A 27679-nucleotide genomic window follows, 5' to 3' on the forward strand; every position below is an offset into this window, starting at 1 on the left:
ACAGCAAAGAGATGAAAATCAGAGCATCCTGCAACTGCAGCATCAGTGAGGTTCTGTATGGTCCAGTGTTCTCAGCTGATGGACGCCAGGCCAAGCAGCTCTTTGCCAAAAAAAAAACCCAAATAATATTTGAGGAAACCAAGAGAGGGTAAAAAAACTTCATGGTGTTCCTAAAACTCAAAAGATACAAGTAATTTTTCACTGTCTTGACTGTGAAATAATCAGCAAAACGTAACGAAATTAGAAAACGACAAGAAAGCTGGAAGTATATTGAGGCTGAAGCTCTGCTCAGTTCACTGCCTGGGATTTGTTAGCAGTATCCATTTAAACCTGCACTCTGCCAGATTACTGTCTCACTGACACTAATTCCAGATTATTTTTCTGAACTAGGATAATCTTAACACAAGCACAGTAAAGAGCAGATGTTTGTCTGGAAATCAGATCTCTTCAAAGCTGTCTTTTAAAAATCAGTTGCAACCTACTGTGAGTGAAAATTGTCCCCAGAAGTCTGAGGTTCCCCCAAAACCTCTCAGTGGAAGCAACAATTTGGTCCCAAACTAATCACCAGGCAAAGGTCTGAAGGAGATGATTCAACCAACTGTGCTCTCAAACATGGTTGTTTAATTTTTGCTATTTCACTTGCATTCTCTTACAATTTTTTTGCTAACTATTGATAAAAAAATTCATTTGTAGAAATGTAAAACCATGCAGAGAGGGATTAAGGGTTCATGCTGGCTGAAGCAGAGATTTTACACTTCTAAATAGCCTGCTTGGGTTTATGCCTTAGAAACTAAACTTGGTGAAGACAGAAGAAAAGGGGGAGGACAGGGAGAAAGTTATTTATCACCGGAGGCTCTGGAGTGCTAAATCAGCACATCACATAAAATTAATCTTGTTGGCTACTGGTCCTTAGCCCTACTAAGAAAAAAAAGAAACTAGCAGCTTCAGCAGCGAAGGGGCACACATTTTATTCAACTTTATTATTTTAATCCTACCTGAATATTACTTAAAAGCTTTTCTATAACGGAAATAGCTTAAGAACAGCAGCTCAACAAAAAGCAGGTGATTTGCACTCTCACAGGAGGCCAACGTTCCCATCTCCTCTCTCCTGGATACAAGGGTTAATATACTGTGTTCAACCTCTGAGCTTCATAGCTCCACACTAATTACTGAGGACAGGGAAAGAAAACTAATGGCTGGTCAGAGGTGTGGGCAGAAATGAAGAAAGTGTCTAGTCAGAGCCTGGCTAGTCTTCTCCTATCAGATTATCTACCTGGAAAAGTCACATCACAATTAAAGCTGCAAACAGGAATTATAACTGTGAAGAGTTAAGACTTCTTATCAAGGCTGTGCTTCTTCAGTCTCTTGTGAAAAAGTGCAATTAATATCCCCAAAATTACTTGGTAGTCTTGTTCTCACAGCAAGGAGGAGGGAAAAAAAAAACCCAGTTATTTCTGGTTTACATAATATAATCCAATATATATTAATATATATATTATATGTTATATACAATCCAATTGTTAGACATATATTGATATTAATTATTGCAAGATAAAAGCCTTGGCACAGGGAAAAACACTGCGTTTATCATTATGGGTACACTGTTAAACAAGGAGGGGAAAGTAACCTTGCAGCAACAGCATCAGAAAGACCAAGGGATGAGCAAGAGCAGCATCTTTGCACCAAAATTCCCAGAATATAAATCAGGAATCCAGAAGTCACTGAAATGCTTCCATGCCCATTCAAATTCCTGTACTTATTACAATAATAGTGATAGATGGCAACAGCTGAAGTGCATCCTATTTTTCATCTACCTTCTTCCCACCCCCACTATTTTTGATTGTCTGCCTGCAGCTGTCCTTTCCCTTGATTTTAGGAAATATCCATCTTCCCAGGGAGTCTGTGGGATTTATTCACATGGATCAGCAAATTACCCAGTTGACTTTGAATATCGCACAACTTGAACTTCATTAACTGATTGCAAAAACATGAAGTTATTCTACTCACAACATCCCCTCAACCTGGGTGATGCTCTTCAGACCTACAAGGAAATAGGCAGATATTTTTCACAGCAAGAGCTGGAAGGGTTTTGCACTCAGGTAATATGCAATAAATCAAAATTTCTCTACTAAGAAGTTGCATGGATTTCTCTCATGTTTATTTACGAACTCTTCATGCATCTCAAACAGCCAAGAGAAGTTGGGGGACTCAGCAAAACACCAGAGCAGTAGAAGGAAAATACAATAACGGCAGCAACAACAAAAAAAACCAAAACAAAGACAAACAATCAAAAAACTCAAACAAACAAACAAAGTATTTTCTTCTATTTTGACTGTTCTATTTCTTCAGAAACCAGACTGAGGTAGATCTGGCCATGGGAAAAGCCTCACATAAGTCAGTGATCACCAGGACTGAAAATGAATATTAAGGTTCAAGCAGCACAGAGATGAAATCGGAGCTGGAGAACTGTGGCTGTAAACACAACCCATAAAATTCAAGTTTAATCACTTAGGATTAAATAAGTTTCATGCATATTACTGCCAGTGGTCAGCCAAGCTGTTCTCTAGCAGCTCTGTTATTTACAGCTATTAAATAACTGTATTAAAGTGTTCCAGAGAATGCTTTTTCCAAGGCAAATCATGGCCAAAATAATATACATTTAAAACTATCCTCATGCTCACAAATGGCAGAAAAAGGGGAAATACACTTGAGAACTAAATTAGCCTAATCTAAAAACAACTCTTGGGATGCTAGTTGGTATTATAAAAATGAAAAGCATGACAATGGAAGGCTGAAAGCTTTACTATTATTTTTTTATTAGTTTTCTTTAGAAAAGCTTGGAGAAGGCAGACTAACAGAGCTGGAACACGTTAAAATACACTACCAGAAAACAGTCAGAGGAGGGGTTTTGGGGGGTGTTCAGTGGAAAGGAGGTAAGGGATGGCTTAAGTCTTTAGCCAAGGAAATTGAGAAAACATGGACTTGACACCCAGCCAGTGGGGTCTCCAGCTCCTCAGTGGGATGGCAGAGCTAGGGCAGGAATTCAGCTTTCAGGCCGTGTTTCCACATTCCCAAGGCTGTAAGGAAGCTTGGAAGTGTCTGTGAGTCAGAATCCTGCCTGGAGCATCCTCAGCTCCTGCAGGAGGTGAGCAGAACTCTGCCTGTGCCATGAAACCCATGCATGGATACCCAGGGAATATCAGGGTATTCCTGCGATTCCATCTGCATGGAAATCCACACAAATTACGTAAAGACTGCCCTGAAAACTACTGTGGTGCTTTGACATTGGAATTCCAAGAACAAACAGCCCTCTCTGGTGCACTCTTATATAAAATGTCAGGCTAATCACAGCGATTCAGCTTTGAGTGCTGCCAAATGTCCTAAACTGAAGGAAAAATGGGAGTTACAGTGTTGAGGATGAGTCAGTTACACACCTACCCCTCTACAAAAGGACAAATGAAGAAATAAATGACATCTGACTGACCACAACAACAAACAGTTCCTCAGGAACACACAGGGCTTGCTTTAAATCCCCAAAGCCACGCTGCTCTAGGCATAGGTGTTCCTGTGCTTGCTTTCCACTGAAACTGGAATAATTCAGGGAACAACCTCAAGGAGGACCACTGCATCAAACTGGAGTCTGATTATTGTTTAAAAAAAAAGCCCAAATCTCTCTTCTGAGCCACCAGGAGCAGGTTTTTTTTACTTGCAGAAAGAAGTAGGTCATGAAAGCAGCAGCTCCACCGAATTCCTTGCCCCAGATGCAGAGCCCTGGGTGCTGCACACAAACTGGAGCTGTGTGTTACCAGCGTGCTTGCAGTGGGAGAGGAGGCATCCTGCAGAGGATGCCATGTGTGTACCACTGACTGCAAATGGAAAAAAACACCATCCAGCACCAGCAAAGGAGCTGCTGTGCAGAGGAAAACTGAATGGTGTGCAGGGACAGTCACCAGAAACAACCCACCTTTGGGGAAAGATGAAAAAAAAAACCCAACATCTGTTAAAAAATGTTATTTACAAAACAATTCATTTCACAAGTGCATAGTATCGGTGCTCTTCTCAAAATCCTGACTTCCTTGCCAGCTCAAAAAACCATATCTGTGTGGTGTCATATCCTGCCCTGCTCAATAATGAGGTACTTTGTGAAACTATTTGTTTAAAATTACTCTCTTGAGCACTAAATGCCAAGAGGAAATATGGAAATGCTCGCTCCCACACACACGAGTGAGCGGCTGATTCCAAACCATGATTTGTTTTCCACGAGAACATGTGTGAATCTGAGTCACAGTCTTTGTCTTTGGACAAAATTATCCTTAAAATAAAATCCATCTTGGCACTCTTCAACTCCGTGGTCAGAGAAATCGGTGGCTTTTTGGCTTCAGGCCAAAGCTGTGTTTTGGACCATCAGTTTCTGTTACTTAGCAATGAGACTCACATCACCCAGCCCGGCAAGGAGGAACGGATGTCTCAGCACTTGCAGTGGTTTCCCTCCCTTGCAGGTTTCCAGGCTCAAAAACAACACCAGTCCTCCTGTGTGATGCAGGGCACTGACCACAGCCTGAACAAAAGCCAGCCTCAGAGGTTTTCCAGGCAGCTCATGAAGCACAAGGACAGCTCATCTTGAGCAGGGAACAATTTTTAATCCATTCCCTTCATGCAGGAGGGAGTGTCTGGAGCTGGTTTCATTACTAGCAATATACACTGCTCGTGAAACAACTCTTCTCTCTTCACAGAGACACTGGGTTTGGGTCCCTTGAATCCCTTACACCAAAATCCAAGGGAAGGATCCCACTCTCCACTTAAACACAACACCCCCAAACTCGGGAGAAACCACACAGCGCTGAAGAGTGCAATTATCCAATCTACTCAATATTTAGACAATGAAATTTCTGTTGTCACTGCCTCAGGAAGAAGTCCCTGGGTAACAGGAATAGCCTTGCAGCAAGCAGGAGGCTCCCACTGGAGCATCACAAATGTGCCAGGCTCCCACCAAACCTTCAACTCACCCTTTCCCCCTCTGCAGGAAGCCAAGAGGATTTCCCAAGTCACATGATAAATCAGGGCATTTTCATGCCAAAAAAGGAATCACATTTTTCTCCCCCTGGGAAATCTCTGCAGTTTTTCAGCTCGCTGTTATTTCGGGGAGAAAATAACTTTTGCTGCCAGCTCTCCCTCCCATTTCCCCCCACCAGGAATCTTTGTGATGTTTGGGACAGGCTTCCAATTAATTTAAATGACCATTAAAAGGTTGCTGCTGCACTGCACATTCACAGTGTGTGAGTTTTGTCTGGAAGCAGAAAACACGAGCAGGACGTGGGATATCAAATTCTTCTCAAAGGCAAGCATGAATAATGACACAACAGTATTCATGCAGGAAAATTTGGATAGAAAAACCATCATCCAGACCCCAGATATTATTTCTTAACACTCAAGCTGAAAAAAAAATCCCACATCACTCTTGTGCTATCTTGGGCAGCCCATTTTCTCTTAATATCTTCATTTGTCAGAGTAGTACTTAAAATTGTCATTTTTGGAGTTACTTTGCCAGGCAGAAAACTCATTCTCACTTAAGTCCAAACATCTAAGAAAAATGATGAGGCTAAATTACGAGGATGTATTTTTAAAGAATGGTTGAAGTGGAATGAATAACTATTTCCTCTTACAACAATCTGTCAGAACTAATTTCCTTCCTACTCTGATTCCATCTCACAATCTGCACCCCGGCCAGCAAACATCCTTTGGCTGCTCCTTCTGCAGGTTTCAGCTGCAAACCCAAAAGAGCTCAGCACCACCAGGGTCAGTCTGGGCAGAAGGAAACAAGGGTTTAAGAGAAGACTGACAATCACCCAGAGCTGCTTTTTATGGTGGTTGCTCCCTTGTAGATCCTTCACAAGTTACATATCCGAGCGCAATTCCAGTTTTAATTATTCCAGCAGGGAGTGTCAAAGATTGAGAGTTTCCACATTGCATGGCAGTCCTTTCCTCCTGGGGAAGCCAACAAAAGCAAATTGCTGAAATGAGCTCTACATTTCCTAATTCCTTAAGAGCTGCCAAGAATGCAGAAAAAGATAGTGGACATGCTCTGTGTTTTACATGAGACAAAAGCCATACCCCACAGGCTCGTCCTGCTGGAAACTAATTCCACATCACACTCAAGTGCTGCTTATTTTCATCTTCATTAAGGTGACATCTCATTTTGATGACCATCTGAGACCTTAATAACAGGGAGAAAACCCTCTGCAGAATCTTTAACAGCAGAAGCACAGGTCCTTTCATTTTCTGCATTAAATACTCAAGGACAAAATAGCCCTTAAAGCCTGATTGCTGTAGTTTGCCCTGGGAAAGTGAAAATATGATGAAATCCCCACCAGCAATATCACAGGGGGTCTCAAGAGCACTTCAGAAATAAGAAGTATGCCCCCATGGTGAGCTCAGGGAATACAGCTTCATCTAGTTTCAACAAATTTCAAATTTTTTAGTAGCACACTTACTCATCCTACCAGAAGCCACAGGAGTAGAAAGCAGCAGTAGAAATTTTAGGAGGAGTGGCTGACCACCAACTGACACTGCAATAAACGAATAATTATTTTTTTTTTAAAAATCGAGCCACCCAAATCTAAAACAATGTCTATATTTCCACAGACCTACAATCAAGAGAATAATTTAAATTGCATATTTGAGTCAGCTCAATGCTATTTTATAGAATGGCAAACTGGTGACTCATAGCACAAATCAGAAATTAAGTCATAAAAGTTATGTTTCACCCTCCAGACTGGGAGGAGCCTAACCTCACAGAAAGTTTCCTCTTGAAGATGAGTCTTAAAACAGCTTTAGAAAAAGAACAACTTCTTTCCTTCTTCTTTTTCTAAGACTTTGCTCTGGTCAGGAGAGCTATACCCCTTCCTGTCTGAGCACAGCTGAGAAACACTCCCCTTGTGGAAAAAGAACTGCCCTGAAATTTTTATATTAGTGACAGCATCAACTTGATCATGACTGTAACTTTCTTTCCCATCACAGACCCTAGATTCAAAGTATTATTTTTACTTTATTATTCCCATGGGATAAATAATACATTAAAAATGGTAACACCACCAAATAAATGTCAAAAAAACCCAAACCAACATCTAGTCCTCATATTGTGCTCCTCTTTCACACAGAGAGCCCTGAAAGCGTGTTCCCTGATTTTAGCCACTTTCATACATCCAAAAAATATTTGCTGGTCATCCCCTTTAGTACGCATTTTTAATCATTCCTTGGAAAATCACAATCAGCAGTATGCCAGGTCAGGAAAACAGCAGTACAGTTAATTAAATAAGTCTGCCAGCTTCCATCCTCAGCAAAAACACACCTCAGAGTCTTCCAAGTCCCACCATCCCTGCCACTGCCTGAACTTCCCCTGACAATTTGCTTCAAGGGCCAGGCAACAATGGGACAATAAACTGCAGCATTTGTGACAGAGAGGTGTTGGAACCGTGGCTGCTGAGAATTTTGGACTTTCTGTGCTGACAGGCACAGACCCCAAGAGAACACTGCATTGACCTGAGGCCATGGAGAAGGCTTCCAAAATGGAATGACAGAACTGGGATTGTGGGTGTGGAGTTTGGATAGAAGTGGGTAATATCACAGGGTGGAAAACTTAGAGTTTAAGGGTTTATTATATAGTAATAGATATAAACAAGGTGGAGGTTTTAGGGCCATGGCTGATTCTTCTTCTTCACCTTCTTCTCTGGTTTGGGTGGTTTTGTGTAATTGGATAAAAAAGTCCACACTGCAGCCAGGGGTGGTTGGTTATTGGGTTAAAAGTGAAAATAATTTAGGTTTCATTTCTTAATTGGACAGTTTATCCTTAAAAAGCCTTGCACAGAGAGAGATGGGGCTCCATTTTTAGTTTGTTAAAGTGCTGCAGAACCCAGGCTTTGTGAGACTATAATATAGATAAGAACTAATAAATATCTGGGTCCCAACAAGAAATACCATCTCACACATTTAATCCTGACCCCAGCAAAAAAGAAGCAAAGGCTCCTCATGTTTTGCCCTCAGGACTTGAGGTGGTCCCACAGGAAATTATGACCACACTACTGAGCTACAGCTTCTCTGGAAGTCAATGCTGCAGAGGAAAAAAAAACCCACTAAATACACATTGTATCTATGGTGACTAAAGGACAGCTGCAGCAGGATGTCCCCTGCATCCTCCTCCTGGGGCTTATCCCATCTCCTCTTGGCACAAGAGCAAGATCTTTGCAGGATAGAGTCTCCACTACATCCTCAAACCTGGGCCACCTGCACCAAAAATCCTACCTGGCTTGGAGGGTGGATCAGCACAGGTAACCCTGGTTCTCATCAGGAGCAGAAAGAAAACCTGCAGGTTGTCCAATACCTTCTCAAAATCCGACTGCAGCTCAGATGGGTTCAGTTTTTCCTTCTTAGGCTTAGAAGAAGGCACTAGGAGTCAATATTCCTCATTTGCCCAGAGCTGCTAGAATGAGCTACCACAGGAATGCCACACACAGCCAAGCCCTTGATTTTCTATAGGTATTTTTGCACCAGCTGATTACATTCCAATCCAGCATAACTCAACCCCTGGCCACAGACACCAGGAAATGCAGGAACAGGACACTCTAATCTCTGCAGGAACAAAGCCACGAGGATTAGGTGCTCAACACACAAAAGCAGAGTGTTTCATTTAAGTATTTTGTCTACCTCCACATCACTGAAAACCATCTATAGCTTGTGAAGCTTTTCCAGGCTTGCTTCCCAGCCCCACTACACCTCAGCCCTTGGGAAGCTGCCCCTCAACTTCCACAGCACCTGGGACAAGCAGGAGACAGGAAAGGCCTTCCCTTGTTCCCTTAGGAAGTTTCCTTTGAGGAAAAGCCCACCTGAATCCTCTCTCCAGGCCCCTCATAGCTATGACAAGCTGCCCACCAGCGCGTGTGGCCTGCCACACATCACACCACTCCAAACACATTTGGGAACTTGGCTTCCTTCACCCTCACATGTGTGTAGCCAAACAGGGCGACTGGAAACAGATGCAGCCTCTGATACTTCTGCTCCAAGTTCATTTATTCAGCTCTGTCACACTCTTCCAACGCTGTGGAGGCCCAAGCCCCACTTGCTCCATGGTCAGGCCTCCTCACCCTGCCCAGCCATCCTGAAATGCACAACAACACCACACTCAGAGGGAAAACCTAAAAATATCAGTAAAAACTTCCTTCTTCTTATCCCTACTCCAAGATCAGTGAACAAACTTCTCATTCAAGTTCCTTGCATCCCCCTCCCCACACCTCTCACCCCTTGTGATCCTGTTCGGGACAGACTGGTGGTGCTCTCCCTACGGGATTGCTCCTGTGGGAACATCTCCATGCTGAGCCCACTGTGCTTTCCCAGCTCCCCCGTGTTTCAGAACTCTCAAGCAAGCTGTGAATGCTTCACTCGAGCCCTCTGTCCCCCAGTAGTGATGTACTCCCAACTGTTCCCTCATAATCCAAGTGTTTGTTCCCCTCCTCGCCCTCTCTCCCATTTGGTGTTATCAGAATCTCCTCCTTCGTACTTCACCCATCTGGAGGAGCTTTTTTGTTTGTTTTACAGCTCTGCCCTCTCACAGTAATCTGGTCTACTGGTGCAGTTTCTTCCAGCATTATTTATATTGCTTTTGAAAGAACTCATCCATAAGACCATTTAGCATTTCCACCCTGTTTCAAAGAAAGCCCATTTAATTTATCACCTCTATGAGAAACCAGCCATCCTGAGAAATACCCAAGTAGAATTGATGGTACCAAAAACAACACTGCACAGACACACCTGATGTAACCACTCAATTAATTACCCACATATTATACAAACTCTTCCTACGTCTTTCCTAATTTAATCTATGGTGTCAGGAAGTTTGTACATCCCAGGCCCATCACAGCAGGATCAATTCCTCATCAGCCATAAATGACTGATGTGAGCCTAACCTGTCCTAACCGCCTCTGATAACAAAGACTGAACACCCTTCCCTGGAAATAATTCAGCATTCCACTGCTCTTATTGTCAGCAAAGTCTGCCAGCGCCTAACCAAACCCCTCTGCTCACACTCTGAGCCCATTCCTTCTCCCATCTGACGAGGATTTGTCTGGTTTTCTGCTTCCCCTTTGCAGCAACACTTCCTTTCAATTTCCTCTTTATTATGAAGAGCTCCAGTTCCTTAAATTTCTCCTCACAGATCATTAATTCCAGAATTCAGTGGTCTACAGAGTTTCTCAAGTGCAGTGTGAGGGAAAGGATAACCCATCTCTGCTGTGAGGGGATAAACACGCACATCACAGATGCTGCCAGAAGGAACTGCCAGCATCCTGGATCCCCACTCTTGGTTCTCAGGGATTCAACCCAACCGACCTGCGCACAGCCTCCCTGTTGAAAAAACCCCAAAAACCAATGACTGCAACACCACAGCCAGGCTGCCAAGAATCAAACAGCTCAGCCCAACTAAAGCCAGGAGGGCTTTCTAATCATCAGTGCCCAGGACACGAGCAAAATCCTCCTCCTTCCCCAAGCTCCTGAAGGAGACAGCTCTGACAGCAGGACTGTAACATGCCCACACCTCAGTCACGTCTGCTCGGTATCCTGGGCAAGCACAGGAGAGTCACGGCTTTTAAATGATTTTTAAAATAATTTTCTCACACATTTACTACTCCACTTAGCCCAAGGAGTGAAACCAAGCCCGAATCCGAGGCTCCGTTAAATCAATCGCAAAGGTCAATTTAAATTTAGATAAATACAAATTGCTTCCCAGGGCCACACCGCGAAAGCAGACAGCTCAAATATTAATTACGGACGCTGGAAAGGCCATTGCACACCTGAGCAGGTGCCGGGATGAACCCTGCAGGGGTTAATCACACTTCACGCGCGGGAAGGAGCGCTCTGGGAATGCGGGACCGCCGGGATGGGGACACCCGATACGGACGGAACCCGGGGCATCCCCTGGCTGCCAAAACACACCGACAGCGCCGGCGGAACCGGCGGTACCCGGCACAAGCAGCTCCTCAAACAGCACCCGAGGGAGCACAGCGACGGATCCGCTGCTCCAGCGGAGCTCAGAGCCCGCTCCTACCCGGGGAATCCACGGACTGGCGGCTCCCGGAGTCCCGTGCTTACTTGTTCGGAGCAAAACAAGGCAGCGACAGGTGCACACCTCCGACAGAAGCTCCTTTAGAGGCAGCGCTAAAACACGCTGTGGCAAAAGCCAGAAGGATAACCCACGGCTACACACTGTTCTCTTAGTTTAAAAAGAAAAAAAATAGGGAAAAAAAACCCTCCCGGTATTTTTAGCAAATCTTTCGAGCTCCAAGGCGCAACCTGCTGCCTTTACAGGTTTTTTTTTCCGCGCTGAGACACACAGGAAAGCCGTGTGCTGCCAGTCCCCTCTTTTCCTGGCAAAGCCGCCAGGGGAAAGGCAGCGAACAGAGCCCGGCCAGCTTTGCCCCCGGCATGCGGGCAGCCCCCCGAGCGCCCCTCCCGCGGCTGACCTTGAGGGGGGCGGCAGGAGAAGGGAGCAGAGGCAGAGCCGGAGAAGCGGCGCTGGCCGCCCGCTCGCTCGGTGCCGGTGCCGCTCCCGGCGGGGGCTCCGCGCCCCCCGCGCCCCCTCCCCTCCCGGCGGCCCCCAGCGCGCTGCCGCCGCCCGCCGCCGCGCTCAAGTTTCACCCGCTGACGGTGCTAAGAATAACCGCGCAGCTGGCGGAGCCGGGAACCGCCGCGAAACCGCCGCGGAGCAGCCGCGAAGCCGGGGCCCCCGCGCCGCCCGCCGGCACCGCGCCCGCCTTCTGAAGGGCACACGACTGGCGCCTCACTCACCGTCCGGTGTCGCTGCTGCTGCTGTTGGCGGCGCCGGCCCAGCGCCGGGAAGCGGCCGGCGGCGGCGGTGAGCGCGGCGGGGCGGCGGCCGCAGAGGAGGAGCGGCAGCGCTCTGCCCGCCGTTCACTGCGCTCCTCCGGCCGGCCCCGGGGCTGGCGCAGCCAATCGGCGTTGAGCGGGTGGGCGGCCCAGAGAGGCGATTGGCCGGTGGGCGGGGCTACGCGCGGGCCCGAGGGCAGGGAAACTCCTTGGCGGGGGCGCCGCGGGGCGTGGCCAAAAGGGGCGTGGCCAAATATGGGCAGGGCTAGGAGCGGGGAGACCCCTAAGCGGGAACAGCCCGGGATGGGATAAGGGAACACTGGGAAAGGGGTGCAGGGAAGTGGGATGCACTAGGGAGGGGGTGCCGGGAGAAGGGGAGCTCCCCGGGAAGTGGAGATCACCAGGCAGAGGCTGCAGGAAGATGGGGTGCAGCAAAGATACCACAACGGATGCAGCATAGGGGTGGCACGGGGATTTGGGGCGCTGGGTCAGACTGGCACCCCACCCAAGAGCAGTTTCAGTGAAGGGTAAGAAACGTTTGTGGTCAAAAAATATCTGGATATACATATATATATATACATGTACATACATATCTGTATGTGTGTATATATGTGTATATATATATGTATGTATGTATGTATATATATGTGTTGCAGACATGGTGGTTTGGGCTGCCAGCACAGACCTCGCAGCACCCGGGCTAAATAAGCAATCTGTGCTCAGCTTTCTCTTCAAAGATGGTGTGCCTGGATTACTTAGAAAAGACTTTTTCCCCTGGCCTGGGAGTTACTACAACACTGATGGCAGCTCCTTCTGAATCCCTCTGTGCTTCTAAAAATACGGAGAGGAGCACGACCAAGTTATGGGATGACACAGATGTGCTTCAGCATCACCCACACCATCACAACACTCCTTTTTCCATCCCCACCTCCCTCCAGTGCTGCCTTGCACAAGTCCTGATGGGTTGTTCTAAGCTTTCCTCCAAGCAATGTCATTTTGGAGTTTGTCCCTGAGGAATGCTCCACCTCAATCCTCATTTCTGGCTGGATTTTTCCTGCAGGGTGAGCTTTCCCTTCTTCCTGTTTGTTGGTTGGGAAAAGAGGTTCAAGCCTCATCTGTGTCCTTCTGGAAGGATTTACCCACTGTCTTTCCAACTTCCCACATTTAGCATTTCAATGATTATTTGCATTTTCTTGGAAAGCCAAGGAGAAAAATTGCAGCAACAGCTGCTCTTGAGCTTCATTGCTCAGACCCGAGAGAGCCTTTGCCTGATCCCTGCTTGTTGTGTTTTGCTCTCCTGTCATGTTGAAAACTGATGGTGAAAGGAAAAATGCTTCAGAACAAGGATTTTGAGTAGCACAGCCCTCAGTGATGTCTCCACAGTGGAAGATGTTCCCACACTCATCTCAGCAAAGGCGTCACCTCGTGGGCCACAGGCAGGGTTTCCCTCTCTGCGACATCAGCCTCTCCCTGGGACAGCTCCCAGCATCCCAGCACAGTGGGATTAAAATCCTAAAAACGGCAAAAATGTGCTTGATGCAGCCTGGGCGAGCTGGAAAAGAAAGATGAGAAAGGCAGGAAAGGGGCAGGAAGGAAGGGCCAGGATGGGGAAGGTCCCCTGGGGGGCAGAGCCACCTCTTCTCCCCATGAAATGCCCACCCCACATCTTATTTTTGTCTGGGGGAGCACAGACACCTCTGGGATGAGCCTGTGCTCTCCTCCTCGTGGGGTTCCCTCCAGGGATCAGCTCCAAGGGAGGAGAGGGATGGGCACAGCAAGCAGACCCTGCCCCAGCTCTCTCCTGTTCCCTACTCCTCCAGCCATTCATACTCTGTATTTACATATTTATTTGTCGTTAAAGAGGAGCTGGGAATGACCCAAAGTGAAGTTTTTTGGCAGAGTTTACACATTTCCAGGGAATATTTGACAGAGGTGGGGAAGGTGGGCCTTGAGCAAAGGCTGAGGGCAGCAGAAAGGCCAAAACTTCATTAGCAAACCCGTGCTGAGTGTGTGGGCACTCACTACAAAGCACAAAAATGGGAATTAAATGTGAGCCCTGGGATCAATACCCCAGGCAATTAAACGAGCCAGCAGGGAACGGCTCCCCAAGGTGCAGGGAGAGAGAGGGGTGAGGATATTGGCACCAAAATGAAACCTTGTCATTTCATGTCAAATAGCTCCTGCTAGAAGCATCTTCCACTCTTGGAAAACCTAAATAAAAAAAATGTATTTAACAAGGCTTTCTCCTGGTGCTTATAATTACAGCTGGCTGAATATTGGAAAGCTGCTCCTGAGAAGAATGGCTGGAGAAAAGCACACCAGAGTTTGCAATTAATATTATTGCAGTGGGAAAGTGGAAAACTTAAGCTTCAAACCCTCATCAACCATCCTGACACTGCTGAGAGAGGCATGGATTGTTCCCTGCTGCAAATAAAGCACTGATGTAAGAGAAAATGAGTGTGGGATAAGCCATAGGCAAAGGCACCACTTTGGAAAACCTGCCCATGCCCCAAAGTGCTTGGATTAAATAAAGCAGCTAGGAAGAATAAAAGCTAAATGATCTTTTAGTCTACAGATTCATCCATTTCTCTGTGTTATTCAAATTTTGGATTAGCCAATTTTGCCCCTACAGGTGTGCAGGGCTGTGATACAGCAGAATCAGGCACCTGGAGACTGATGCAAAATCCTGCAGGTGCATTAGGCATGGGTGGAGGAGGAAATTCAGGAGGATCCCAGGTCCAAGTGCTTTTTATCTCCTTTTATTTAGAAGAAAGGTTGGTGCTTCCAGGGTACTGCAGATAAAACAGCACAGCCCTGAGATGGGGGGGAGGGCAGAGTCTACTTGCCAATAAAGGAATGGTGTTGGCCACCTTCTGTAAGCTGAGCACTGCCCAGCTTCTCATGGAGCAACAGGATAAATTCCTAAAATAGGGGAAAATTCCCCTGGGCTGGGCAGGATGGCGATCCCTGTCTCATCCCAGCTCAGACCTGAGCTACCCAAACATGCCAGGGTTTGCTGGCTGCTTCTCCCACCCCTTTTTGGGATCTGGAGATGGCCAGACCTCAGCCACACAGACCCCTCTAAGCCTCTGGGATCCCTTTAAGCCTCACCAAAAGGTTCATCCTAAAACTCCCCGCAGCGTTCCCGCTGTGGGAGGGCAGTGTCAGGATTCAGCAGCCTCCTGGATTCCTCAAGAGCAATCACTGCCTATTTATGCCTCTGGAAAACGTGTTTTTTAATGGGGGGTACATTAAAGCCTGAGGAGAGCCAGCCCAAGAGGCATCTGGAAGCCACTAAAATTAAAATAGCTAAAATTAGCCTCCTCAGCAGCGAGTCCTCCCTCCATCTGGATGCCGAGGTGCACATGACCCAGGCGTGCCTCTCTCACTTTCCCTTCCTGCTGCCATCCCATTCCTGGCCCACTGGGCAGGGCCACAGCCGCTGCCACACCTCCCCATGACCCCGGAGAAGGAAGGAATTCCTCCCTGGCAGGGTGGGCAGGCCTGGCACAGGGTGCCCAGAGCAGCTGTGGCTGCCCCTGGATCCCTGGCAGTGCCCAAGGCCAGGCTGGACAGGGCTGGGAGCAGCCTGGGACAGTGGAAGGTGTCCCTGCCATGGCAGAACAAGATGATCTTTAAGATCCCTTCCAACCCCTTAATATTCTATGATTATACAGACACATAAAAGCCCCTGAGACCCCATATAGCTGTCTTTCAGGCCCTATAGACAAACCCTTCAGCCCTGCTAACCAGGACCTATAGAGACACCCCTTGTACAGTGCATACAACCCTCTCAGGACCTGCACATAAGCCCCTCAGACCCTACGGACAGGTCATGCAGGACCTATAAATATGCTCCTTGTACACTGTATACAGGCCTTGAAGGACCTACAGGTATGGGCCCCTGAGACCCTATAGACAGACCTTTCAGAGCATATATATATATATATATACATACACCCCATAGATAGGCCCCTGAGACTCTACACACAGACCTTTCAGAACATATTAAAAAATATATATATATATAGATACCCTATAGATAGGCCCCTGAGACTCTACACACAGACCTTTCAGAACATATTAAAAAATATATATATATATAGATACCCTATAGATAGGCCCCTGAGACTCTACACACAGACCTTTCAGAACATATTAAAAAATATATATATATATAGATACCCTATAGATAGGCCCCTGAGACTCTACACACAGACCTTTCAGAACATATTAAAAAATATATATATATATAGATACCCTATAGATAGGCCCCTGAGACTCTACACACAGACCTTTCAGAACATATTAAAAAATATATATATATATAGATACCCTATAGATAGGCCCCTGAGACTCTACATACAGACCTTTCAGAATATATGTAAATATAGATACATGTATATAGGTTCCTCAGATCCTATCTACAGGCCTTTCAGAGCCTCTGTCTACCTGTCTATCTGGGCCCCTGAGACACTATAAACAAACCTCTCAGAACCTATAAATATATATATGGGCCCGTCAGAACCTATACACAGAGCCTCCATCTGTGTATCTGGGCCTCTGAGACCCTATATACTATATACAGAACTTTCAGACTATCTATCTACCTATAGATAGGTGGGACCCTCAGACCTTATATACAGACCTCACAGAACCCATATATATGTATATATATATACACATATATATGTATACACACATATATATACATATATATTCATATACATATATACACATACATACATACACACATATATATATATATAGATATATATGGACCTCTGAGACCCTATATACAGGCCTTCAAGCATGTCTAAGCCCCTGAGGCCCCACACACTCTCCTTCAGGCCCTATACCCAATGCCCTCAGCCCCTACCCACAGGACCCGCAGGAACACTCACCACACGCCGCACAAAAGCCTCTCGTGACCTACACAAAGAGGTTTCTGAACCCTACACACGCACGGACCCCCCCAAAAGCCGCAGCGACCCCCGCGCCCCTCACGGCGCCCGGCCGGCGCCGAGGCCACGCCCAGAACCGTCAGACCACGCCCATAACTGACAGACCACGCCCCCGTGCCCCGTCCCCGGAAGCGCGCGCGCGGCGGGCGGGGCGGCGGCGGCGGGGCTGAGGTGAGCGGGGTCCTGAGGGGCCGGAGAGGGGCTGGGGAGCCCACGGTCCCGGGGCTGCGCTGTTCCGGGCCTCAACCGTCAGACCACGCCCACATACTACAGACCACGCCCACACCCCCACAGACCACGCCCCCGTGCCCCGTCCCCGGAAGCGCGCGCGCGGCGGGCGGGGCGGCGGCGGCAGCGGGGCTGAGGTGAGCGGGGTCCTGAATGGCCGGAGAGGGTCTGGGGAGCCCACGGTCCCGGGGCTGCGCTGTTCCGGGCCTTGGGGTTGATGGGAGCCCGGGCTGGGTGGATGCCAGAGCCCGGAACCGGGCGGGGGCGTTCCCAAGGCACGGGGAAGTTGAAGGCCCCGGAACATGGGGTGTGCTGAGGCCAGAGGTGTGAGGGGAGTCCCGGGGGCTGGGCGGGGGTTCCCGGGCTATGGGGTGTCGCAGGAGCTGGGAATAGCAGGGTGCTGCCTCCCGGAGTGAGGGACTCCAAGGCCCCGGAGTGAGGGGCCCTGGGTGCCGGGGCTGAGACAGAGCCAGGGAAAACACACGGGCTCGGGGTGCCGTGCTCTTCTGGCCGCTCCATCGCCGCGTCCCGCAGTGACACCGTGCCTCCCCCCGGGAAATGGCCCGGGGCACGGAGGGGCCCTGCAGGGAGGGCTCTGGCTTTGGGTCCGTGCTCTGGCAGCGCTGCCCGGGCTGTGCGAGTTACCGCCGTGTGTCACAGCTCACTCAAACCACTTCGTCCTGATTGCGGTTCTTTAAAGCTTTAACTCCGCTGAACGCCCCCGGCTGTGTTTGATGTGCAGTTTGTGTCGGAAAACCTTTAGGGCGAATTTGAGTTAATGTGCTGCTCAGAGCGCAGAAATGGCTGATGTTCATCACAACGTGATTTATGTGTTCTGTACTTGCCGGTAGTTTAATGAGCTGCTTGGGAAGGATGGTAAATGTGACTGTGTTTACTGGGGTCTAGGGGGGTGGGAAGGTCAAATCAGGCAGGAATTTTGCAGGTTTCTCCTTCAGAATCCTCATTGCCAGCTCGGGCTGGAGTTAAAAGCCTGGCTTATCTTTAATTCCTTTATTCAGCTGTTGACCATTTTCCTCCTCCTGGCTTTTTTTGGCTCAGTGTGAGATGCATTTCCTGAGGTCGATACGTGTGGGCACTGCAGGGCATGACTGCCAGGAGGGCAATTGGGTGCAGCATGAAGTTGTGATATTTATTATGTTTCTTTCTCATTTTTAGAACAGGCCCCAGCTGAGAAATACTTCCCTGTGTTCCCTGTGACCTCTTGACCTGCAAACTGGGAGCAAATACACTGCAGGTGAGGATGGTGTTGCTGAGTGCTGGGCTGTGCAACTCCCTGCTCTCAGGTGCTTTAACTGGTGAATTCAGCATTTGGCTGTATAATATTCCTTGTGTAGAATTATTCTTGTCCTGGAGCGTTCTCTTAGGGCTTTTCTCAAAGCTGTAGGAGTATGAGTTGCCTTTTTTTTCCAGTGTACAGAGCTGTGCTGACTTTCCTGGTTCAAGTGCTTGGGCACACTGAGCCCTGGAAGAAGTTTGTCTGCCTGGAGCTTTCTGTCAAGCCAACCTCAGCTGTTCCACCACTTTCATAAAATGTAAAAAAACTCTTAACACCAAAAAAACACTGAAGTGGTAACTAAAAATGTGTTTGAACATTGAGAGGTATAGAAAAAGCACCAACAAAAATATAACTAGAGCTAATAAAAGATAGTTAAACTATGTGTTTGTCCATGTGGAACAACAGACCATTTAATGGCTTCCCACTGCCAGAGGGCAGGGATGGATGGGATATTGGGAAGGAATTGTTCCCTGGCAGGGAGGGCAGGCCCTGGCACAGGGTGCCCAGAGCAGCTGGGGCTGCTCCTGGATCCCTGGCAGTGCCCAAGGCCAGGCTGGATGGGGCTTGGAGCAGCCTGGGATGGTGCAAGGTGTTTACAGTGAATCTGAAGCTCATGCATTAGCTCAGCCCTCTTTTTTTCCTTGTGGAAGTGGCTTGCTCTCCCAATGACCCATTTTCTGCAGCAACGTTTGTGGTATTCCCTAATGCTTCCTGAACCAAGGAAGCTGAAGTGCCATGCCCTGAAGGAAAAAGAATGATGTGCCTTGGTTCCATCATTACTGTCTGCCTGCCGGGGACCCTCTGGAGTGCCCTGTGTGTCACTGGTGGTGGCTGTGTCACTTCTCCCTGCAGGTTCCTGGCTAAGCTCATGGCAGAGTTTGAGAAGAGATGATCCCGTTGTCCTCAGGCTGCAAGACCTGCAGATCATTTGAAGCAGCAGCTCAGAAGTGTTACTTTTTTCAGGTGATAGTTGAGGGAGCCATCAGCTTGTTTAGATCTGGAATGTGGCAATAACCATTTTTATTTTCTTGAGCAAAATAAGTTCTGTAGCATTCATATTAAGTTTGTTATAAAACCACATTGTTTCATGCTGTTCCAGTTGCTGCAGTAACATTTCCAGAAGTGAGCTGGGATATGGAAATAGTTGGTTTTTTCTTCCCAAGTTCCCAGTTGACATATTGGGGCCCAATATTTTAGCTCAGTGCAGAGGGGCTGAGAATGCTGGGGTACCACAATAAAAATGACCTTAATTATATTAATTCCAGGTGCTGTGATTTCCTGTTGGGACATTGAAGGGATGCCAGTGAACAAGTGTCTTGGTGTAGATGTAACTTCAGGTGGGATGATGTTGTTTGGGATGATTTAGCAGGAAACAGTTACTCAGGGCTTTTGGGTGTTGTACACCTTTGAGATGAACATTGCCTTTCTTTTTTGAACTGAATTGTTCTAAGAAGAGTGTGGTGCAAATGGTGTGGCTTCCTCTTAAACACAGAATCATGGAAAGGCTGTTAACAATCATCCAGTGCCATCCCTGCCATGGGCAGGGACACCTTCCACTGTCCCAGGCTGTTCCAGTCCCATCCAGCCTGGCCTTGGGCACTGCCAGGGATCCAGGGGCAGCCCCAGCTGCTCTGGGCACCCTGTGCCAGGGCCTGCCCACCCTGCCAGGGAACAATTCCTTCCCAATATCCCATCCAGCCCTGCCCTCTGGCACTGGGAAGCCATTCCCCCTTGTGCTTTTGCTCTATGTCCTTGTCCAAAATCATTCTGCAGCTCTTTTGTTGGTACTGAAAGGCTGAGGATTAATATTTATCTTTAGGGTGATGCATTTGACACTTCAAGTAAAAAATACACAGACTCATAGCAGAAAGTGAGGAGAGCCTGAGGCACTTTGTCTCCCTAAGCACACACCATCCAAAGCCTGTGGCAGCCTCACCTCTTACTTTTAGATTTAAGATACTTTAAAAGAGCAAAAACAGACTGTTGGATCATGAATTGTTTTACTGTGGTTTCTGTGGACTTACCTGAAAAGTCCTTGGGTAGTAAATTCTGGGTTCTGCTTGTCTCCTGCCCTGTCTCTGAGTACAGTGACTTGTTTTTCCCCAGAGAAACTTGCTGTGGAGTTTGCTTCTGTGCATTCTGCATTTAACCTCTCTTGAGAGCAGCTTTTAATTGTAGCCCCACCATGCAAAGAGCTCCTTGTCTGTGGCTGTGGGGCAGGACAAGGTTGGAAGAACCAAAGCACTGATGTTGTAAGTGGGAGTTTTGCTCTGAGGCTAGCACAGGTTTGAGTTGGGGATTTTTTTCTGGGTCTCCAAGGTCTTTCAAGCTGAAATTCCTAGTTGTTTCTCTTACTTTAGCTCTGTGACATGGAATCTGAGATCCTCATGTAGACAACAAGAAAGAAGGTCATGGTTTGAGACAAGAAGAGTTGCAGCTGACCTGTGTTTGAAACATGAGCCCTGGGAATCTGTGTGGCTCCAGAATTCTTGGCCTGCCTGTGATGCAGACAAAGCTGCTGTGCTGGCACACACCAGCCCCAGTGTCTGTATGGACCAGCTGTGCTCTGTACCACCACTAGAATCTCTGTGTTTTCTTTTGTTTGAGGCAGCTTCTCACCTCTGGCTTTTTTGTCTCAGGAGCTAGAAGAGCAGTGGGGTTTTTGTCACACAAATCCCAGCTGTGCAGACAGGTACCTAAGGTGTGCTGCCTGCCTGCCCACCTTGGATGGAGCCAAGTGTTTGCTGCTGGCTTTTTCCTGTTGATACTCAGGCTGTGTTCTAAAAGCACAAGGCACTAGCCTGGCTTATCCATCTTCCTTTCTCCTCTCTGAAGTTCAAGTTAATCCAGCAGTGTGTTGGTGGAAAAGCAGCTGCAGTGATTCAGACCTGCTTTTCCTTTCTGGAGGGAAAGCAATGCTGTACTCTTCTCCTGATTTCCCAAATTATCTCCATCTGGTAGATGAAACACAGGTGCTGTGAATTTTTTTGTTTGTTTCAGTAAGTTTTTAATGTAAAATTTCTTTGTATGGAAAAGAAAGGCACCAAAGCATAACTCTTTGGCCAGGAAGAAGCATTTTCTTAAGGAGGACATGGCTGTAGGTGATGATTCTGTTTAAAAGGCAACTTCAGCCAGGGAGAAATTACCACGTTGTGATGCTCAGGTTCCTGGGGGGTTCACAAATCTTTTTTCCTCCTTGTCAGAGAGGAGTTCAGACTTCACCATATCAAATTCTGAGACAATCCTCTGTCTGTCACCCTTCAAAAAACCTTTGTATCTTTCTGGAGCTGGAATTGTATCTGCAGGTAACTCAAACCTGCCAAACTGCCACCTTGTCAGCCTAGCGAGGCTTTTGCTTTGTTCTAAATTTTTCTTTTTCAGAATTAATTTTTTTGCTTATTCATTAGGAGTTACCACTGGTTTTCTTGGAGCCCAATGAGCCATAAACATTTCTTGAATGTGACTCCTCTGAGATACTTTTTGTTTCTTGTGAGGTGCATGCAGGTGGATGACTGTTGGATGGAGCCTCAAGGAGAGTCTCTCCATTCCGTGGAAAAGTTAGGAATTCTCAGGGAAATCATGCCCTGTGGGCACAGATTGTGCAAGGCAAGTTAAATGAGTCAGGCCATTAAGCAGATGCATTCCTGCTGGCTGTAACTTTTTATAGGAGAAGGCAGACATGTTATGTTTTCTACCCCTCTGCCAACAGTTCTTTGATGATCCTTTGCTCCTCAAATCAGTGTGGAAATACCTGTGCTCTGGTGCCCCTGCTGATGTGGCTGGTTTGCAAAGGCAGCCTGATTATTTGAGAACAGCAACTGGAAAAAGAAAATTTCACACTACTGAGTAGGGTAGAAATAGCTTGTGAAGCAGGATTGTTATCCTCAATAAGGGGTGAGAAGTTTTTCAGTTGTTTTTTGTTTTTACAGCTCTTCTAAATTACCTCTGACATCTCTGAGATGTTTTTAGGGAGCTTTTCATGGCTGGACTTTACTGTAATGCTTTCTAGGTAGAAAAGCTCAAGGAATGTGCTGCATTTTGAGTGGAGGAAGGGAAGGGAAGCTTGAACCAGGAAAAAGCAACATTTGGCATTTTTTCCTGTGCAAGTTTATAGCTGCCTCCTAGAAACCTACAGTGCATTGCTGGAGTCTGACAGTCTGAAGTAACAAGGAAATAGTGCAGCCTTGCTGGGGGTGCTATTTTCAGTGCTGCTGCAACAGATGGGCCCAGTTTACTGTGTTTGGGTACACTCATTTTTCATTTGTGTCTCCAAAGCTGTGCTGCATGGTGGCTGCATCCATCTACTCTCAGATCCTCTGGAAGCTCAGCTTGCAGGTGAAATTTGGGGTTGCTGTTGAGTTTGCAAAGTTTCTTCTGCCAGTTTAGTGGCACCAAAGTCCTCCCCCAACATGTAAACACTCCTGTCTCCCTTTCAAGGGAAGCCCTAGTCAGATACTGCCCTATATCCTTATAAATAATCCAGCTGCAATTTCTAAAAATGCTTTATTAAAGCTAAATCTAAAAGCTTTTGTGTTTGCAATGCATCATCTTCTATCCTTATCCCTGAAAATCAGTGCAATTATTTGGCAGAATAAAGCAGCTCATGAGGGGAGGGATGTCACTGATCATCCCTGAGCCACGGCTGGGTGTAGTTACAGAACTGTGGAGTTGGGGATTGGTCATTTCCAGGCCTGAGGATTTTAGGAAGAGGTGAAACTTCACTGCAATAACAGTTAAAAAGAAATTGCTGGGCCATGACTTAGATTTCTGCATTGATTGATTCTTGGTAGACTCTACATCCATTTGAATCGTGCTCTGAAACAAATGTGGTTCCTTTCCAGAAAAATTAATGGGATCAAATATTGCCCCAATCTCCTACCTGAGGACAAATTACCTTTGCTGCTAGATTTCATTTTCCCAAAACTGATTTATGTGTCTTGGTAGGCTAATAACTTCAGTAAGGTGTGAAATCCTTTCTCTCAAAATTGTGCTCAGCAAGCTGAAAATTTGGAAGGGAAAAGAGGAGGAGTTTTTGGGTCTGTCTTGGAAATGGGGGAAGGAGGGGATCCAGGTGTTTCTTTAGCTGGAATGCACCTCCTGGCACCCTTTCAGGAGTTATTCTTACACAAATTTCATGGAATAACAGAATGGTTCCCCTTGCAAAGGACCTTAAAGCCCATCCAGTGCCATGGGCAGAGGCACCTTTCACTGTCCCAGGCTGCTCCAAGCCCTGTCCAGCCTGGCCTTGGGCACTGCCAGGGATCCAGGGGCAGCCCCAGCTGCTCTGGGAAGGAGAAGTCATAACTGATTGTGGTGGAAGGTTGAAGCTGTGAGGTTTTCTTTCCCCCTGGTTTATGAATCTCAGTGTCAATGGTGAAATGTCTCTCCTGATTGCTTCACCCTTTCCCTTGCTCATTGACTTTTCCTTTCCATTGGATTTGTTGTGCTTTTCCCCCCATTTTAATTCTTCTTTACCCTCTTCCCAATCCTCTCAAGAAGATGGAGACAGGAGAGCTGGGAGCTGTTCCCCTCACTTTTCTGCTGTTGGTTCTGGCTTCACTGAGCAGGGCTGAGGGATAATTGACAGTCAGGGGCTGAGATTTGAAGAGGTGAGGAATTTTCCTGCAGCATCTGTTGGGTCAGGATGTCTTGATGTGCTCTGGCAACGTCAAACTTGGCTTTTTAATAAACACACAGCTCCAGAAAGCTCTTTGAGTTCTTAGTGACTCCATCTCAGCCAGTCTCTGCAGGAGTTTTTATGCCTAAATAGTGCCTCTTAAATACATTTTTTTCCCCAGAAGATCTTCCTGCATAGCAGTATATTTAAATTTACATTCTACACTAATTCATGGGCTTACCATGTCCCAGTAAAATTGTTCAAATAAGTGCCTGTGACCCCTTCTGTGATGAAAAATTAAATACCCATTGGCTTATTGAATTACTGTTCTCCTTCTCACATGCTTGTGCTGCCAAGGCCAGCTTTGACATCAAAATGCTGCTTGGAGTGTTTTATCTGCTCTGGATCCCCAAAAGGTCTGCAGAAAGTTCAGTGCTGGGAGGTACCAAGTGTGGGAAGTCGCTTTTCCTCAGGCTGAGCTGCTTAGTGCTTTCAGTCTTGGAATCATGAGCTAATTAGGGGCTGGAAAAACAGGAACAAGTCTTTTTGTTCTCTCCTTTTGCTATCAGAAAAAGGATGCAAGAGTTGGGATCTTCCAATTCTTTTCTGCACTGGAAAAATCTAGGGCTTGGAAAGGCCAGCTTGTCTCAATTTCCTTGGAGAGCAGACTGGGAGACAGAGGGTCATTGTTTGGGGAAATCAAATACCCACATCTAGCCAGAACTGATGCAACTGTTGAAATAATGTTGCATTTCTTCTTTTCCCCTGACCTGGATGGTCTCAGTTTGAATGGAGCCTGTTCTGGGTTGGAAGTGGTGTTTTCCTAGTGGGTTTGAGTCTCTCTGTTGACTCTTCTTCTTTGAAAAATCTACCTATGAATTGTAGCATAAATAAAAGTAGATGGATCATTCTGTTCTGGAAAAAAAGCCCCAACTGTTTCATTTGCCCAAGGATATTGATTCAACCTCTGGAAGTAACTACAGAGCTGTTCTGAGCAAGAATTTAAGGTAAGCTTGGCTTATCTCTTGGAAACATAAATACAGTCTACAGATTTCCTTGTAGCTGTAGTGCTAGAACATCATGATCACTCCAAAATAATGAAAATAAGCAAACATAAAATCTAAGTGTTTGTTGGTGTTTTTTTTTCCCCTCTGGGCTGCTTTGTTGTATCCTATAAAAATAATATTTTATTATAGTAAATCATTCAGGAATTGGGATTGCTTCTTATTGTAAGCTGTAATCACATCAGTTAGTGGGAGTTTTATACTGGATCTCAGTTTCATTCCTTGCCCTACTCAAACTGTGGTATTGAGTTTTTTGTTGCTGCACAGGGCAAGATGCTTATTTTTAGTCTTTCAGAAAGTGAGCATCAGCTTTCTCAAGTGATTTTGACTTCAGTGCCTGGAGTTTTTAAACAAATATACCAAATACCATGGCACTTCTGATTTAAAAAAAGAAAATTGTGAGAGACTGTAGAAATTGCAGATGGAAAATTCAGCTTCCAAAGGTATTTTTTTAATTGCTGTGACATAAGGATGCTCTTTATTTTGGGGCAATTGTGAGAAATGGCTGCTTTCAGATTTCTCAGGCAGTTGCTACCAAGTGAACACTGGGTAAACATCCCAGCAGAATCAAGGATGGAGATTGCTTGGACAAAGCAGATTATTTAGTGTTTCTTAAGGCTCAGGCAGAGTAAACATTTATGCAGTACTAAAGCCAATCATCAGAAATGTTATAAAAAAATCTCTTCAAGCTCCCAAGTGAATGCTGTGGGGCTTAATTTTCATTTTGGTTGGTTAAGTGATACTGGCAATACTTCCCTTATCCAATACATGTTAGGAATATAAAGCTGTAATTGGGATGGGGAACCCTAGAAAGGGCAGGGATAGCTCCTTGGGGAAAGGAACACATGCAGATTTTCCTCTGCATATGGAACAGAAATTCATCCCTGGAGACGAAATGGGAACATCAGGTTTGTGTAGAGTGGAAATAATTTTAAATTTGAAATCAGAGTTGTTTTTCATAACGATCTCGTTGTTCAGAGCTGGAGAGGATTGGAGGATCAGTGCTGTTAGCTGGCTGCATTCTATTAACATTTGAATTTTAAACCTGTTTATTTGAAAGGGAATAAACAAAGCCATAATGCTCATTTTAATAGGAGCACAGATGAATATCACAGGGATGCTGTTTGGATGGATTCACTGTGAGCCCTGAAATTTGTGGTGTTTGCCCATAAACCAGGGTGGGGATGGATGGGCAGCCAGTGGCTTTGCCACCTCCCCCATCTCTTGTGCACCTCTCTTGTCCCAGGACTGGGCAAAAGTCTTAATCTGATAGGAAAAACCCACTGTTAAGGGATTTGTTAATGATTTTTCATTGCTTTTTTTACTGTGCCATGAAGTCTTCAGGGCCTTTTCCACCACCCCTTGCCTTAAAAGATACTGAGCTCCAGCCCTCAGAATTATCTGCTGAATGTTGGATGTGTCTTCTCTCCCTCCTCATCTGCTCCCATCCCAAACTGTGCATCCCTCCACTGTGGAATCCTGACCTGCAGCAAGTGGCACTGGTCTGTCCAGCTCTGCAGTGGGAATGGCCTAACACACCACACACCTCAGAGGTGTTTGCGCAGACAGCCCCAGGATCCTCATTTTTGGAAGGGAATGGTTTAGCAGAATGGTGTGGTGGTATCCTGTGTTGCAGAAGCAAATAGAAAACAACAGTTGTGGCTTTATTTTTGTGTTCTGTGGTTATTCACTGCCCGGGAATATATGAGTAGAATGGGGAATAAAAGGAAAAATTAGGCTGCTGCTCCTCTGCTCTGAGGTTTTTTTTTTGGGAATTCCTTTACCATTCTGTTCCCAATTTTAAGTCTGACCTTGTGAATGAAAAGATTGCATTTGCCTCAGAAATGAAACCTTTATTTCACAAGAACACACAGCAGATTTTCTTTTCCAAGGCAGCATTTACCCTTTGCCTTCAATGCTGTGAGCCACCAGAATTGCTTTGCCTCCTGCAGCTGGTGTGTGATGAGGTGCTGTTTCTGTGGTTCCTTTTCCTCTGTTGTAATTATGTTTAGATTTGTAGCTCTGCTTTCCCATTTGTCTCTGTTCTGTCGGACATGTAATGGGGTATGGGTTGTATTTTATAAGTTTTGACACTTTGAAATTTGTCCTGTACTTACAGTTGCATATAAATGTTTGCTCCAGGCTAGCTAAAAATAAAGGGATTTAAGAACAGTAGGGTTTTCTTAGGAAAATTTAAATGCCTGGGTTGGGTTTTGTTTGATAGGTTTTCTTGTTATTTGGCTAAATTTGCCTTTTAAAATCCAGCTGTGACTTTCCTTCTGGCCAAATGCCTCTTACCTGCTGTAGTTGCTTATCAGGTCTGCCTGCCATCTTCCATGCCTAGGAAACTGAGAGATGGGCTGAAAATATTTCATGGAATTATGGAATGGTTTGGGTAAGAGCCAAATGCCTCTTACCTGCTCTAGTTGTTTATCAGGTCTGCCTGCCATCTTCCATGCCTAGGAAATTGAGAGATGGGCTGCAGATATTTCATGGAATGGTTTGGCTTGGGGGCCTTTCAGATCATCCTGTTACAGGGCAGGGACACATTCCCTAAAGCAGCTTGCTCCAGGACTTATCCAGCCTGGCCTTGAACATTTGCAGGGATGTGGAATGTGGAGCCCACAGTCAAGGTGAG

The 27679-nt window shown here is 46.4% G+C and overlaps 2 protein-coding genes and 1 long non-coding RNA gene across 10 annotated transcripts in view; 2 read left to right on the plus strand and 1 right to left on the minus strand.

Moving 5' to 3' along the window:
• The window catches only part of MCU (mitochondrial calcium uniporter), a gene marked incomplete at its 5' end in the record, with an annotated part of 81151 nt that extends 69196 nt beyond the window's left edge, over window positions 1-11955 (minus strand). The window contains one exon of the mRNA XM_039706704.1: window positions 11833-11955. Within this exon, the coding sequence (XP_039562638.1) occupies window positions 11833-11955 (123 nt within the window). The remainder of the gene's footprint in view (window positions 1-11832) is intronic.
• Window positions 11956-12280: 325 nt separating this feature from the next.
• On the plus strand, window positions 12281-14394 carry LOC120501052. The gene is made up of 3 exons (XR_005627219.1): window positions 12281-12398; window positions 12528-12932; window positions 14137-14394. It is a non-coding gene; the product is annotated as an uncharacterized LOC120501052 (long non-coding RNA).
• A 2538-nt stretch (window positions 14395-16932) lies between these two features.
• Window positions 16933-27679, plus strand: part of MICU1 (mitochondrial calcium uptake 1) — an 88869-nt gene continuing 78122 nt past the window's right edge. For 3 of the 8 annotated variants that reach the window (XM_039706690.1, XM_039706697.1, XM_039706696.1), the window contains exons 1-2: window positions 16933-17006; window positions 18240-18318. The gene's annotated coding sequence lies outside the window, so the exon portion shown is untranslated. Of the gene's footprint in view, window positions 17007-17148; window positions 17201-17273; window positions 17388-18239; window positions 18319-27679 lie in introns of those variants that run through there. The other 5 variants (XM_039706695.1, XM_039706699.1, XM_039706692.1 and 2 more) reach the window with 5 other exon arrangements.

The sequence above is a fragment of the Passer montanus genome, unplaced genomic scaffold (assembly GCF_014805655.1).
Source record: "Passer montanus isolate IOZ18808 unplaced genomic scaffold, ASM1480565v1 scaffold196, whole genome shotgun sequence".
Classification (NCBI taxonomy): domain Eukaryota; kingdom Metazoa; phylum Chordata; class Aves; order Passeriformes; family Passeridae; genus Passer; species Passer montanus.